Below are 16,267 nucleotides of genomic sequence, written 5' to 3' on the forward strand. Positions count from 1 at the left end.
CAGGTACCGCCCCCACGGGGACACCTCTCCAGGTGTCCCCCTGCCCTGGGGAGCCTCTGGGGTACCGCCCCCCACGGGGACACCTCCCCGATGTCCCCCTGCCCTGGGGGCGCCTGTCCCAGGTACCGCCCCCACGGGGACACCTCTCCAGGTGTCCCCCTGCCCTGGGGAGCCTCTGGGGTACCGCCCCCCACGGGGACACCTCCCCGATGTCCCCCTGCCCTGAGGCGCCTGTCCCAGGTACCGCCCCCACGGGGACACCTCTCCAGGTGTCCCCCTGCCCTGGGGAGCCTCTGGGGTACCGCCCCCCACGGGGACACCTGCCCGGTGTCCCCCTGCCCTGGGGGCACCTGTCCCAGGTACCGCCCCCCACGGGGACACCTGCCCGGTGTCCCCCTGCCCTGGGGGCACATGTCCCAGGTACCGCCCCCCACGGGGACACCTCCCCGATGTCCCCCTGCCCTGGGGGCGCCTGTCCCAGGTACCGCCCCCACGGGGACACCTGCCCGGTGTCCCCCTGCCCTGGGGGCACCTGTCCCAGGTACCGCCCCCCACGGGGACACCTGCCCGGTGTCCCCCTGCCCTGGGGGCACATGTCCCAGGTACCGCGCCCCACGGGGACACCTCCCCGATGTCCCCCTGCCCTGGGGGCGCCTGTCCCAGGTACTGCCCCCACGGGGACACCTGCCCGGTGTCCCCCTGCCCTGGGGGCGCCTGTCCCAGGTACCGCCCCCCACGGGGACACCTGCCCGGTGTCCCCCTGCCGTCGGACGGCCCGCCGCAACCCCGGCCCGCCGCAACCCCGGCCCGCAGGCCCCGCCCAGGAGCAGACCCGCCGACCGCGCCGCGCTGCGCGGCCCCCTCGGCGACCCCGCGCGGCCCGCGCTCCGGGACTTCCGCCGCGCCCCCCGCCCGGGCGGGACTTCCGCTGCCCCCTCCCCGGCGTCCTCGGGCGGCGGCTCTGCGCGGCGGCTGGGCGGCGGCGCGGCGGCTCCCGGGCTCCGGCGCTGCGGTCCTGCGGCCTCGCCTCGCTCGCCTCCCGCCTCGCCTCCCTCCCCGCTCCTCGCGTCCTCCCCGCGTCCTCCCCGCGTCCTCCCCGCGTCCTCCCGCCTCCCTCCCTCCTCGCTCCTCGCGTCCTCCTCGGCGCCGCGAGGCAAGATGGCGGCGCCCAGGCCCCCGCCCGGCCGGCTGTCGGGCGTCATGGTGCCGGCGCCCATCCCGGACCTGGAGGCCCTGCGCGCGCTCACGGCGCTCTTCAAGGAGCAGCGCAACCGGTAAGGGCCGCGGGCCGGGGGCGGGCGGCGAGGCGAGGCCTGCGGGGTGGGGGGGCGCTGCCGGCCCTGCCCGCGTCCGTGCCCTGTGTGCCTGCAGCCCTGCCCGTGTCCGTGCCCTGCGAGCCTGCAACCCTGCAGCCCTGCCCGTGTCCGTGCCCTGTGTGCCTGCAGCCTTGCCCTGTGCCCTGCGAGCCTGCAACCCTGCAGCCCTGCCCGTGTCCGTGCCCTGTGTGCCTGCAGCCCTGCCCTGTGCCCTGCGAGCCTGCAACCCTGCAGCCCTGCCCGTGTCCGTGCCCTGTGTGCCTGCAGCCTTGCCCTGTGCCCTGCGAGCCTGCAACCCTGCCGCCCTGCCCGCGTCCGTGCCCTGCGAGCCTGCAACCCTGCCGCCCTGCCCGTGTCCGTGCCCTGTGTGCCTGCAGCCCTGCCCTGTGCCCTGCGAGCCTGCAGCCCTGCCCGTGTCCGTGCCCTGTGTGCCTGCAGCCCTGCCCGTGTCCGTGCCCTGTGTGCCTGCAGCCCTGCCCGCGTCCGTGCCCTGTGTGCCTGGAGCCTGCAGCCTTGCCCTGGGTACCCCCAGCCCTGACTGTGCCCGTGCCCTGTATGCCTGCAGCCCTGCCCGCGTCCGTGCCCTGCGAGCCTGCAACCCTGCAGCCCTGCCCGTGTCCGTGCCCTGTGTGCCTGCAGCCCTGCCCGTGTCCGTGCCCTGTGTGCCTGCAGCCCTGCCCGTGTCCGTGCCCTGTGTGCCTGCAGCCCTGCCCGTGTCCGTGCCCTGTGTGCCTGCAGCCCTGCCCGCGTCCGTGCCCTGTGTGCCTGGAGCCTGCAGCCTTGCCCTGGGTACCCCCAGCCCTGACTGTGCCCGTGCCCTGTATGCCTGCAGCCCTGCCCGTGTCCGTGCCCTGCGAGCCTGCAACCCTGCAGCCCTGCCCATGTCTGTGCCCTGTGTGCCTGCAGCCCTGCCCTGTGCCCTGCGAGCCTGCAACCCTGCAGCCCTGCCCGTGTCTGAGCCCTGTGTGCCTGCAGCCTTGCCCTGTGCCTTGCGAGCCTGCAACCCTGCAGCCCTGCCCGTGTCCATGCCCTGCGAGCCTGCAGCCTTGCCCGTACCCATGCCCTGTGAGCCTACAGCCCTGCCCTGGGTGCCTGTGCCTGTGCCCTGGGTACCTGCAGCCCTGTCTGTGCCCGTGCCCACAGCCCTCCCTGCGGGACTCTGCCCTCTGTGCCTGTAGTCCCGCCTGGGGGTCTGTCCCTGTTCTGCAGGCCTACTGTCCTGCCCTGAGGGACTCTGCCCACATTCCCCCATCCCACCCCAGGTGTTGATGCCCTGTGATCTCAGGCCCTCGGTGGGTCCCATTTGCCGCACAGTCCTGTAGCAGTGTTGGGTGGTGTGCAGAGCACCTCTGGCTGGGAATGGCCGGCCCAGGTGGTGAGAAGAGCAGATGTCCAGGAGTCCACCAAGACTGGATTTGATTCTTGGCCTAATCAGCTGGGCTATTGAGCACTTTCTCCAAAACTTAGATTTCTGACCAAAAAATGGGAGTGTGATGCACGGGTGCATTGCTGGATGGTGCAGAGGGATACATGAAATAAAGCATGTTGAAATATAAAGTATGTGAAGCCCTCAGTTCTGTTTGATTTGGTTCTGTTTTCTGGGCCTCACTTCTTGTTCTATTTAATGGGAATAATGTTGGATAGTATCTCCCTAGTGGTACTAGGGAGGACTAAATGAAATAATGTCACGAGGACTAAATGAAATAATGCATATTATTATTAACTCCTTGGGAAGTGCTTGGTACGAAGGTATTGTACTAGGCAATTTAACGGGAAAAGGCAAAGTCCTTGTTTTCTTCTGTAGGAAGCCAAGATAACGCACTACCCTAGGGGTGTGGACAAAGCAGAGAACATAGGAGAAAGGAGCACCTAGTCTTGGGTTGGTCTGGAGGATGATAAGAAGTGCCCCTCTCTTTGAACTAGATGCCTCGTTTGAGCACTTCTGATACCTCCAGTCACAGTAGGACAGTGGAACTGCTGGAAGATGCAGAAAGCCCAGGGCAGTGCTTCTTGGGCCTTTGGGGAGATGTGTTAATTGATATGATACTACTGGGAGATAGGTTGATTGATTCAAAGCTTGCCTTATCTACGCTAGGCAAGACCCATAACCCAGTCATCACCCACGTGTTGAGTACCTACCATGAACCAGATTCTTTGCTGGAAGCAGAGGGTACAAAGATGAATGTGACTGATTCCTTTTGTCAGGTATGTTAGGGAGTTCCTGTGTAAGCATGTCAGAAGGGAACCCTGTGTGGGCCATGGGTCTGTGGGGTTGATGGGTAGGCCAGGATCACATGCAGCTGCTGACTTATGGGTGAAGAGGACTCGCTGGAAAGATAAGAATTTGCAAAGGGGCCATATACTAGTTTCACAGAGCTGTAGAAGGAGCAAATGAAACAACAGGTTAGGTCTGGTCCAGAGGAAACGTTCAAACCTGTTTCCTTTTTATAGTCTGCTGGAGAAAATCTAAGACCCTGAGTCAATTTACAAGGCCCTCTTGACTTGGTTGTTGTGAGGGGAGTTAGGAATCACTGAAGGTTTTTATCAGGGGACTGGCATGATAACATCTGAGTGTCAGAAAGAACTTTCAGGCTGCGATCGTACGGAATAAGAGAGGGTGAAGCTAGAGCCAGGGGCTTTAAGAAACTTACAGAGGCTAGGGCTGTAGCTCAGTGGCAGAGTGCTTGCCTTGCACTGTGAGGCACTGGGTTCCGTCCTCAGCATCACGTAAAAATAAATAAATAAAGGTATTGTGTCCATCTACAACTAAACTTATTAAAAAAAAAAAAAAAAAAAAAGCTATCGCAGAAGCCCAAGTAAAAAAAAGTACCCAAAGGTAGGACACATTGTGGGTTGGATAGGAAAAAGATTGAGGAATACTTAAAATTAGGTAAACGTGACTCGGAGACCATTTGGATTGTTGGGGTAGAATGAGGAAATGCGGATGCTCCGCAGATTTGATTCAGTTTCTTCTGGCAGTGTCCTTGTAGGCAGAGTTTGGGGACTAGGAAAGGTAAACTGATGGGTGTGTCCTGGGATGGAGAGAGACAGCGGTGGTGCAGAGTGCTCTCGGTGATGGTCTGCGAGGACAGGCTTCTGGTTGTGTGTCTGCCGCTGTGTCTCTGTGTATCTTCATGCAGTTCACTAGGGTCTTGTGGGGTTTGGCTCCGAGAGGATCCCTCCAGTCCTGACACTCTGTCCGGGATCCTTGAGGGACATTTGTCCTTGTTGGCAGGGGTGGAAGTGATACCTTGGGTAGGGCCTAGTACTGTTGTATAGCATGGAACAGGAATGCAAATGGACGCCAAGAAGGTTGGTCCCAAGTGCCAGGAGCTGGATGAGACATGAAGAGAAGCAGAATGAGTCCGCAGAGTAGTAGACAGAAAGTAGACAAATTGAAGACCAGAACAAGGAAAGTAACTCTTAAGATTCTTACCTTTCCTTGGTGGAAAAAGAAGAATTGTAGACTTCCTGTGCTTTGTGGTCCCCTTAAAACCCTTGATATTAAAAACAAGCTTCCGTCTGGTGCCCTAACTGGTAGAAACACTGCAGTAGGAAGAGCAGTGGCTTTAGAACCATGTAGACCTGAACAGGAACCGTGGCTTGGTCTCTGCAGACTTCCTGGTTTGATCTTGAAAATGGGAGGATGGTAACCACTTTGCAGAAGTTTTGGGCGGCTCTGTGATGTTCTTGGTGTAACCCTGTGGCTCTTGGAAAGGACCTGCTGTTAAGAAAGGACTGGTCTGTAAGTGAACAGGAGCCTAATCATGTTCCACCTCCTGCTTCTTTGAAAACAACTGAAGCTATTTCAGGATGATGATAATTTAAAGTTTTGTTTTTAATTGTGGTGAGGGTGAAACCCCTAATAATTCTAATTTTTGTGGTTTCCAGAGAAAGAGGTCCTAAAATTTCAGTATAAAATTTTTAGCAACCTTCAAGGAAAAGGAGATTCTCATATCCCATTGTATGTCCACACAACCCTTGGCTCAAGTAGGTTAGGTCTTTCTCTTTGAGTGTGAGCTGAACTTAGTGACTTGCGTCTGAAGGGTAGAATATGGAAGAAGTGAGTGTGATTTCTTAGACCGAGTTCTAAAAGACGCTGCACCTTTTTCTTTGCTCTCTTGGATCACGCACCCTGATAAGCTGGCTGCCAGGTCAGGACCCTGCATCCATCGCAGAGCACTGTGGTGAGAAATGGACCTGCTGCTGCCTACGGCCATTGAAGAGCCATTTTGGAAGTGGATCCTCTTGGTCCCAGCCAGACTTTTAGCCATATATGCAACCCCCAAGACCCTGAGCTACTTTCAGATTTCTTTGTACTTTTCTGTTTTGTTATTCCTTTTTGGTGCTGGGAATTGAACCCAGGGCTTCTTGGATGCCAGGCAAGTGCTCTGCCATGGAGCCACATCGCTAGCCCCTCTGTCAGGTTTCTGGCCCTCCTAGCTGTGTGTGTAAGATCATGAGTATTACTGCTTTAAGCAGCTAACTCTGGGGTGCTTTGCCGTGTTGTAGTAAATCATTAACACAGTCTAAGTTCACGCATCACACATTTTGTAGCCCTCTTTTTGAATCATTAACCACTAAAATTTGCTGAACAATTGCTTATGGTCACAAAATATCAGTATTAAGGTTCTCCACAGCTTCTCTGTGGAGGACAATTCTTTTTTTTCCCTCTCATCTATTTTATATTTGTTTTATACCTTTTGTTGAATGTGGATACATATTTCTGCATATTTCACATTTGTTTAACAAATGATTTTTTTTTTTTTTTGCTGTGCTGTGAGTCATTGCAAGTCATGTAAGATATAAAAATTAAAAATTCTGTTGGTCTTCTGGAGGTTTTCAGTTTCCAGCCCTCATGTGTCTCCAGGACTTGTCCTGACTCCAGGGTCTGGAGAGCTGAGCAGGGGTGCCGGGCTGCACACTCCTCCTCCATTCATTGAGAGGCTGCCAGCACGTGAATTCTAAATTCACATTGATCTACAGTAAGTAGAGTGAGGCATGCAGAGGCAACGTGTGACCAACTACCTTCCTGTGCAGTGTGGCTGTGGAGTGCATTGTCCCCTGCTGCTCTGTAGTTTGTTTTCCTATAGGCACTATTGTCATCTGGCTTTTGAATGTTCACGAAGTATGTAACATTTGATAACCTCATTGTTTCTTCATTTGATAATTTATTTTGGGGGGGGGCGAGGAAGGTACTGGGGACTGAACTCAGGGGCCCTCGACTACTGAGCCACACCCCAGCCCTATTTCATATTTTATTTAGAGACTGGTCTCACTGAGTCGCTTAGTGCCTCACTTTTGCTGAGGCTGGCTTTGAACTCTCGCTCCTTCTGCCTCAGCCTCCTGAGCCACTGGGATTATAGGCATGTGCCACTGCGCCCGACTTCATCTGATAATATTGAATAGAGCGAGTACTTCCCATTCACTGCCCTGCTGTGTATAGCATTGAGCCTGATAATAGTAGATGCTTAACGAGTTCCCTTGTGGAATTGCTGACTTGCATAGCTTATAACCCATTGTGCTTGCTTGGTCTTTTCTCTTACTCAGGTAAAACCCCCACTCCCCCATCTGTGGGTTTGGCTTATTATACCTTTTTAATGTGTTTAGTAAAAATTTTCTGTTTTCCTCAGTGTGGGCATCCTGTTAAAGGTACTTCATGCTTCTGAACCCCTTCACCTTATCAGCTCTTACTGATAAGTGCTCTTTTACAGCACTCACTTTATTCTAACATAACGCCTTCCAGGAGGAAGACCTGTGAGGGCAGAGATCTTTGGCTTTCTTTCTTTCTTTCTTTTTTTTTTTTTAATTATCCTGTTTGGTTAATACTTCCTGAATTTGATGTCTTCAGTTGGTTTGGGAAATCATTAGCCAGTATTTCTTCAAATGTTGCTTCTCTCCTTTGCTTTTGAAATTCCATTTATACATGTTAAACTTTCCACTGTATTCTCTGTGTGTGTGTACATATGTGTGTACATACGTACATGCATACGTATATCAATCTTCAGGCTTGTGTTTGAAAGTTTTCTGTTAATCTGCTTCCTCGTTCTCAGATCCTCTTTTCACTGTGTCTGATCTGCCATCTGTTGTGTTTTTAGACTCAGGTACTGTATTTTGGAGTTATTGTATTATAGAATTTCTGTTTGATTTTTCTCTAGTTGTACTCTGTTGAAATTCATCTCATCATCTATCTTCTTGAGCAAATTGTAGTTATTTTAAAGAATGTACCTGATAACTTTCTATTATTAGTTGTGTGTGTGTGTGTGTGTGTGTGTGTGTATGTGGATATTTGGTTCTTTTTTATTGAATGCTAAATGTTTTGTATGGAAAATTGAGACCATTTCCTGGCATCTTTCCTTTGCATAATATTTGCAAACTCAAAACCAAAACTTTATTTCTCTCAACAAGTGGTGGTAGACCAAGTAGATATAATTTGGAATAAATTGAACCTTGACCCACACTTCACACCATTCCCAAGAAATGTGTGAACATGGATTATAGATCTAAATATAAAAACCCAAACTATATTTAGGAGAAAATAGAGTACCTTAGTGTTCTTGAATGTAGGCAAATGTTTCTTAAGGATAGGTGACACCCACCATGTAAGAAAATACTGACTTTATCAAATTAGACTTCATAAAAATGAAGAACTTCTCATCAAAAGACACCATTAAGGGCTGGGGATATAGCTCAGTTGGTAGAGTGCTTACCTTGGAAGCACAATCCCCAGCATGGCAAAAACAAAAACAAACAAACAAAAAAAGACACCATTAAGATGGAAAGTCAGGGGCAGGCTGGAATTGTGGCTCAGTGGTAGAGCACTTGCCTAGCATGTGTGGAGCACTGAGTTCAGTCCTCAGCACCACATAAAAATAAATAAAATAAATGTTCATGTACAACTAAAAAGATACATATTTTAAAAAAAGATGGAAAGGCAAGCCACAGACAAAGTATTTGTGGTATATATATTTGACAAAAGACTTTAGTGTGTATAAAGCATTCCTACAACTCAATAAAAAGATGACCTAATTAAAAATTGAACCAAAAAACTGCATTACAAAGAAAGATAAGTAAATGCAATGATTAGGTACTCAGCATGAGCAGTTTGAGAATTCTCTATTAATCTGCTTCCTCGTTCTCAGATCCTCTTTTCTACTGTGTCTGATCTGTTATCTATTATGTTTTTAGACTCAGGTACTGTATTTTGGAGTTATTGTATTATAGAATATAGGGAAATAAAATTAAAACCACGATGAGATTACCACTTCACACTGTCAAAAAACCCAACAAAACAACCCAAACAAAAAAAACAATTATTGGTGAGAAGGTGGAGAAATTAGAACCATTTATCCATTGCTGGTGGGAATTGTCTAATGGTCAGTCACTGTGGAAAACAGTGTGGAGGTCCTCAAAGCTACACCGAGGCCATGACCAAGAATTTCCACTCTTGGTATACACCCAGAGGAAATAAGAAAGGACAGATACTGTATGATTTCACTTAAATGGAGTACCTAGACTAGATTGGAACTTACCAGGCTTTTCAGGGAGGTGGAATGGAGAGTTATTACTTAATGGTTAGGGTTTCATTATTGGTTATTGAAACATTTTTGGAAATAGATGGTTATATAACTATATGAATGTAATTAAAACCATTGAATCGTAGACTTAAGAAGAATCAAAATGGCAAATTTTATGCTTTGTATATATGTATTTTACCATAATTTAAAAACGTATAATGTAGTATACTTCAAAATGGTGCTGTGTGGACCTTATTTCAGTAGTGCATGCCCATAGAACAGCTAGAATCAGAATGATTGACAGTGCCACAAGCGCAACACTGTGTGGAACGACAGGAGCTCCCGTATTGCTCCTGGGAGTGCAAAGTGTACAATGGCCATGGGAGATATTTTGGCAGTTTTTATGAAGTTAAATGCGTACCTGTTGTGACCCCCTAGGTATTTGTCCAAGAGAACACAGGAACATTTTTGTTTAATTTTGTCCACAAGTTGCCCATAGCTACTTTATTGATAGAGCCAGATATTGGAAACAGCGCAAATGTGCTTCATGGCTTAAACTCCTGGGTAGTAAATGAATGAACCACTGATTGACAGAGGATGTGAAGAGCCTCAGGAACACACCAAATGGAGGAGCCAGGACAGAGAGGCTGTTCTTACAGCCTGGCAGACTGAGGCAGTCCGTGGGTCAGTGGTGGTTCGCGCCAGACACTGATTTTCAGAGGAGTTGGATTGACTGAAAGGAAAGAGGGAACCTCCCAGGTGCAGAAAGTGTGCGCTCTCTAATGGGTTTAGGTGCCTGGTATATGCACTAAACTGTGACAACTTAACATCTGTGCATTCCTCTGTATGTATCTTTCTGCATGTAAATCATCGTCTTCTCTGCCACCCCACACAACCCATTTGAACGTGGCTGAAGGACTTTGAGGAAACATCACTGGCCTTTTCTGCTCACTATTGAGAATTATTATTGGTAAAACATTATTTCGTTTTCGTTTTTTGTGGTGTTGGGGATTGAACCCAGGACCTTACACATACTGGGCAAGTGCTCTGCCACAGAGCTATATCCCCAGCCCTAAAATGATATTTTTAAATTGCAACATTTGCTGTCAGGAAAGGAGCTGGGCTCTGTGTTTGCTGCCTCACAGCCTTTTCCATTTGTATGAGACTCTGCTCTGCTGCATGTCCCGAGTAGAGGTGCGTGATGGATGCATGTCTGACTTGCCCGAGACCAAATGTAGGGAAAATCGGAAGTAGCCTTGGCATCTAGGAACACTGTCTTTTTTAAGCTCTAAGAATTTCCCATTAAAAAAGTGAATACCTGAAAATAGCTGTTATGGGGCAACTGAAGAACAGACCGAACACCACTGACAAGTCCAAATTGGAGAGTCCTTATTAAGCTGGCCGGCTGACTGTCTCACCCAGTGCCCCCTCACAAAATGGCTATTGAGAGTACAGCCCTGACCACAGGGTTGCAGGGGTTCTTATACAAAAAATCACATCAATCCTAAGTGTCTGTTGCTATGATTCAGAATTACAGACTAACATCATGAGATCATCGACAGAGGGGGAAGTGGGTCAGAATGACCCTTACCTAGGTTCAAACTAAAGAATGGTCACTAACATCCACACAGTCACTGTTCACATGGTACATTGTTTAGGAGCAATAGGAATCAAAAGAGAGCAATTCTTTACTACATAGGAGTTACCATTGTATATTATTAAACATGTCACACCAAGTAATTGATGATGGGCACAGAGGCGGGTGTTCCCATGGGAGAAGCTTATTTCCTACATAAGGTGGAGTCTCAGAGCAAAATAGAGTCTGTCCAGTCATTTCCCCCATAGTCTAGCCTATAACATTCCCACAGAGCCAGATCTGTCAGCCCATCACATGACTTAACATTGTGACTTAAGCAGAGGAACTTAGATCTCGTGTTCATGGTTGTGTGTTAGGAACTGACATGAGGACAAAAGCTATGCTTGTTGTGCCTAAGGAAAAAGGAAATTGGGGACTTTCCATTAGCTTTCATCCTAGTGTTTTTTGTGTGTTTGTTTGTTTGCTTTTTAGTTGTAGATGGACACAATGCCTTTGTTTACTTATATGTGGTGCCAGGGATAGAACCCAGGGCCTCACATGTCCTAGGCAAGTGCTGTACCACTGAGCTACAGCCCCAGACCTTATCCTGGTGTTTTTGTGCCTGGCTGAGCTGTCACTGCTGTGGGCAGTGGGGCTCATTGGCACTGGGACTGTGGAATTGCATGGATCACTCCTCCAGGTTGTGCCTCTTAAGACTGTTGCCCAGTGGCTGAGAGTTGCCCTGGGGTCATGAGCTGGCTGGGGCCGGCCTGTGAGTGTTTGTGGTAGTCTGCTCTTCTGCTTAGATGTCCTCTGGCCTATGACTGTCACTCTTTCCCTGACTCTTCAAGGTAGTAGTAGTTCATGGAGCCCAAGAGACCTAGGGAGGAGTCCTGTTGGAGCAGGTGCAGTGCCTTTGCTGCTGCAGTCTGTCCTGAGGTGGCCCTCGGTGACACATCTGCCTCTGCCTTCCAGCCCCAGACTTCCCTGCTCAGCCAACAGTGTGGCTGGGCTGTGCCTCCAAGGGGTCTGAGCCCTCGGTGGCTTTTCTGTCATCAGTCCAGCGTGCTGCTGTTTCCTGTTCAGTTATCACTAGGCATTGAGGTACATCCCAACAAAGCCCAGGTTCCAGGTCTTCCTCTGTTTTTTTTTTTTTTTGCTAAATAAATGTTATCTTAGGTCTTCCTCTTTATCCCCCATCTTGTAATCTTGTAGCAATAAGCTAGGGGTGGTGACCCTGGCTGATGACCCTGACCGACGACCCCTGCAGTAGTGACTCTTTTTTGCCTACTGTTGTGGGATCCAAAGTGATCGCTGTGTAGTACACAAACCTGTTGTGCTCCATGGTGGAGTGTTTTCTGGGCCCCAGGACTCAGTCCAGCACATTCTAGAGTTGTGGGATCACATTCAAGGGCTCTCTGGGAGCAGGGTAGCAGGTGGCCAGCTCTCCTTCCTGCTGGTTTCTCTTTGAAACTTCAGTTTACTAGCTCAATCTGAGTGAGAGATTTGTTTCTTCCTTTCTGGGCTCACTTTTCCCTCTGGAATGGTTTTATATTTCCTCATACCTATTCTTAGAACCTGGGACTAAAATCAGATCTTTTACTGGTAATTTGTACTATAGTAATGTTGCAGCTATTGTGTGTTTGGTTTCTGAGCTGAACTGCCAGTATCTTGGTCCAGCCCCATCTGTGAAGCTTCCTGGGCTTCCTCCCAACATCAGGGGGACACAGCTTTCCATGCAGTCCATGTAGGGCTGTGGTGATGGCAGCTCTTCATTTTTTAGATGCAGGGGAGTGCAGTCCTGGACTTGAGTTTCCCATTGTGGCTCAGATCACCAGAAGGTAACAGGGGAGCTGTGGATGCTATCGTCCTGCAGTTGAACTGCATACTGTCTCTGCTGGTTGTGAAGATGTTGGCTGTGTGTCTCCAGTCACAGCTAGTGTTTCTGTTCAGATCCTGGAGTATGGAGAGATTTACTTTGTTTCTAAGATGTGCCTTATGTTGATAATTTTGAAAAAAATAAACTTCCCGTGTTGTTTGGAATGGAGGTTAGGTGGTCTGGTATGAGCTACCCTGCTCACTGCTGTCATTCCACAATGCAGTGGTCTCTTGCAGTCCTCCTCCATTTGATAGCACCTTTCTTTAGGGCAGGAGCCTTTGTCTTTGTGGTATCTCAGAGCAGGGTTCCTGGCCCCTTCTGATGCTCCATAAATGCTAAACCTAATAGCTCCAATGAGAAAATCACTGCCTCGTGCTGACAGAGAGCCAGTCAATAAAGATCACTCTGATTATTGAAAAGCTATTAATTCAGTTTACCGTGTTAATCATTTGTTTAATTCCCCCCACATATGTTATCTGCCAAGTTCTGTGCTTTGAGTGACAACTGTAGTTGATACAGTGAAATGAACTATTTTCAGCTTGCTTTCAAGTACTAACACAATGGCTCAAATGCTGTTACTTATTTTATTAATTGGTACTGGGGATTGAACTGAGGGGTACTTTACCACTGAGCCATATCCCCAGACCTTTTTATTTTTTATTTTGAGATAGGATCTCGCTAAGTTGCTGAGGCTACCCTCAAACTTGGAGTCTCCCTGCCTCAGCCTCCTGAGTTGCTGGGATTACTGGTGTGTGCCTGCACGCCTGACTGTAATTTAAAATTTATAATTGTCTTATGCTTTCTTCATCCCTTTCCTCTCATGCGCACTCCTGATTTTCCCTCAAGATTGAATTACCATCCCATTTGCTATTGAAAACCTTTCTGTACTCCACTTTTCTTTCCAAAAGCTTCACATGGGGGATTATAAGCACAAAATTACCCACCAGTCCCCCTAGACTGAGCAACCCAGAGGCAAGATTCTTATTTGCTTCTGTATTTTAAGTATCCACTTTTACACATATTAAGCATGTAATAAGCATTTAATAGTATTTTTATTATTCTCTTCCATCCTGGGGATGGAACTTGGGGCCACACACATGCTAGGCAAGCAGTTTATCACTGGGCTACATCCCCTATTTTTTAAATATTATTTTTTAGTTGTCAGTGGGCCTTTATTTATTTATTTACATGTGGTGCTGAGTATCAAACCCAGTGTCTCACACATGCTAGGCAAGTACTCCACCACTGAGCCACAGCTCCAGCCCCCCAAGCCTGTTTTTAATATTTTCTTGAACATTTACTTTTCTTGAGTCATTTAAATCAAAAACAAGAGCACAGGAGAAAGATAGTTGGGAAGGTACAGGAAACATCAATGATGACAGATGACTTTGATTTCAAGGGCTAGAAAATGACTCGGTATTCTTAGTTGCTTATATAAATAAGTTGACTAAACCTCATAAAAAAGTGAAAAGATTAAGCTCTTTAGAAGTCAGCATACCACAGAGGTAAAAAATAAACCTGTCCATCTGTGTATACACACACGCACATGGGTTTTCCCAAACATTACTGAGCCTGTGGCCAGCAAGTCAGCGACGGCACCAGGAGAACAAAACAAAAACCCACAGGAGTCATGAGCTGAGCTAAGGGTACCATGTGGCCTTTGAGTCAATCATGATTCAGTTCTGCTTTGTTGGGAGAGAACATCAATTAAGTTACGCTATAAAAAGAACTTTTAGCGTGTGATGGCAGTCTCCTGTGTTTTTACCTATGCCATGAGCTGGAACCCCACATGGAACCGTTTGGTGAGGTGTTCTGACTCAACTTCCAGACACAAGAAGTGGTCAGTGAGAGCCACCTCTCACATTCAGTTATCTTAAGTGGACGGAGTAGGCAGGGAAGGGTTTGAGCCAGCAACTCAGAATAAATCAGGGCGGACTTGACTCCAGACCCTGAGTTCTAGCCCTTCCTCTCTTCTGGGTGTTTGTGGTGGTCACTGAGCCCCAGGGCTTCTCACTGGACTGTGACACAGACATTGGAGAGCACAGGAGCCCTGGGACTGCACCAGGCAAGCCAGGGTCTCCGATGGCCACAAGCCTGGATGAGTTACAGTTCAAAGATGGTTTGTGCATGAGGGGGGCCCTTGGGCAGTGCTCCAGTGTGCCTGGCATGGGGTAGCACAGTGAGCACCCGCTGCCAGTTTTGGGCCAAAAGAAATGGCGAGGTATGCAGTGCATTCTGGGAATTCTCACTAACAAAGACAGCAGTTCTTCCCAGATTGATCTGTGTATTTGAGGCCATTCAGAATAAAATCTCAATAAACATTTTGCGAGAAACTCACAAGTCATTTTTCTAATTTATACAGGAAAGTCTAAGTTTCAAATTCCCTTGAGACTTCTTGAATCTTCCTTCCCGGAGGGCTCAGCTCTGGAGCCTTCCCCTTGCCCTCAACAGAGTGCCCCGTACCCCCTGCCCCACCAAGTCTCTGATGGTGCTTTTCACTTCCTGCTCAGAAGGAGGTGTCTGAGGACGCAGCGAGGTATTTCCCTGTGTGGAGTGCCGCTGGGCTCGAAGGCGCGCCAAGTGTGGCTTCACTGCTACTGTTGGGTCTCTGTCCTCCTTACACCCCTCCAGCTTGCGTGTGGCCTTCGTACTGCCATCGAGTCACCTATGCAGCTGAGAGAGCCTTGCAGGTCCTCTGTACCCGCTCAGGCTGTCACGCTGTTGTTTTAGTGTTGGTGGTTTCAGCATTTGCTGGCCGCCTCCAGCTCCACTGCGCAGCCATGCCGACTGGTCTTACTTCACTTGTAATTAAAACTTAAACCGTTTTTGATTGACACATCATAACTGATATCACTTTATGGGATGTGATGTGATGTTCATATGTGTGTGCATAAAAATGAAGTGATTAATTCAAGATTATTAACAGCTGTCACCTCACCTTACCATTTCTGTGGTGAGACATTTCGAATTTGTTCTTGTTGAAATACAGACTACATTACCTTGTTGTGTAGTGGACCTCAAACCTGCCCTCCCGTCTCTGAGATTTGTGCCCTTTGATCAATAGCAGCTCACCCCCACCCTCCCTACGCCCCAGTCTCTGGTTACCACCCACTTCCCTGAGTTCAGCTTTGTCATATCCTACGTGCAGTGAGATTGGGCAATGGTCGTCTTCCTGTGCCTGGCTTATTGCGCTTAGCAGAATGTGCTCAGGCCCATCGTGTGGTTGAGATGGCAGGATTTCTCCTGCTTTTAAAGCTGGAGGTGTGCCAGGTGTTTGTGTCCTCTGTTGTCCCTCCATCCACTAATTGGCACATGGCTGCTTGCTTGCCTTGGTTATTGTGGACAGGACTGCAGTGAACGTAGGGGTGTGGTGCCTGGGCAGCAGTGGGCTCTGGATCACAGGGCGTTGGTCGTCAGTTTTCAGGGACCCTCCGTAGCCTTTCCACGTGGCTGTGCTGACTTAGATTACCACTCACGCGTGCATGAGCTCCCTTTCCTCTGCGCCCCTCGTGCACCTCAGATTCAACAAACCCCATACCCAACTCCTGATCCTTTCATCCCCCAAATACCTTCATGGTTGTGTTCTCCATTTCTGTTTCTCTAAACAACAAATACATCTTTCCACTTGTTGCTCAGGTTGCAGTTCTGGAACCATCTTTTCCACCCTTTCTCACATGCCTCTCATAACAGTTTGTCATTAAATTCTGTTGGCTCTGTCTTCAGAATCTGATCTCTGCTACCACATCTGCTGCTTAGCGTCTTGCATGATGGCTACTGTCTTCCCTTTCTGCCCCTGGGGTCAGGTCTTTACAGAGCAGCCAGAGGGATCCTTGGAACATGTGTCAAGTACTGCACCCTTTGCCAGGAGCCTCCATGGCCTCACATCAGGTAGCTACCATCTTTCCAGTGCCCCTGTGCCTGTGTTCTGTGGCTCGCCCTCTGCCCTGTGTTGCTTGGTGCTAACCTGGCAGATGTGTCT

The 16,267-nt window shown here is 49.2% G+C and overlaps 1 protein-coding gene across 1 annotated transcript in view; it reads left to right on the plus strand.

Moving 5' to 3' along the window:
- Window positions 1-1,034: 1,034 nt before the first annotated feature.
- Window positions 1,035-16,267, plus strand: part of ATXN10 (ataxin 10) — a 140,824-nt gene continuing 125,591 nt past the window's right edge. Inside the window, exon 1 of the mRNA XM_079142587.1 lies at window positions 1,035-1,274. Within this exon, the coding sequence (XP_078998713.1) occupies window positions 1,159-1,274 (116 nt within the window). The 5' untranslated portion in view covers window positions 1,035-1,158. The remainder of the gene's footprint in view (window positions 1,275-16,267) is intronic.

Source organism: Sciurus vulgaris (genome assembly GCF_902686455.1).
Source record: "Sciurus vulgaris genome assembly, chromosome: 5".
In the NCBI taxonomy this organism is placed as follows: domain Eukaryota; kingdom Metazoa; phylum Chordata; class Mammalia; order Rodentia; family Sciuridae; genus Sciurus; species Sciurus vulgaris.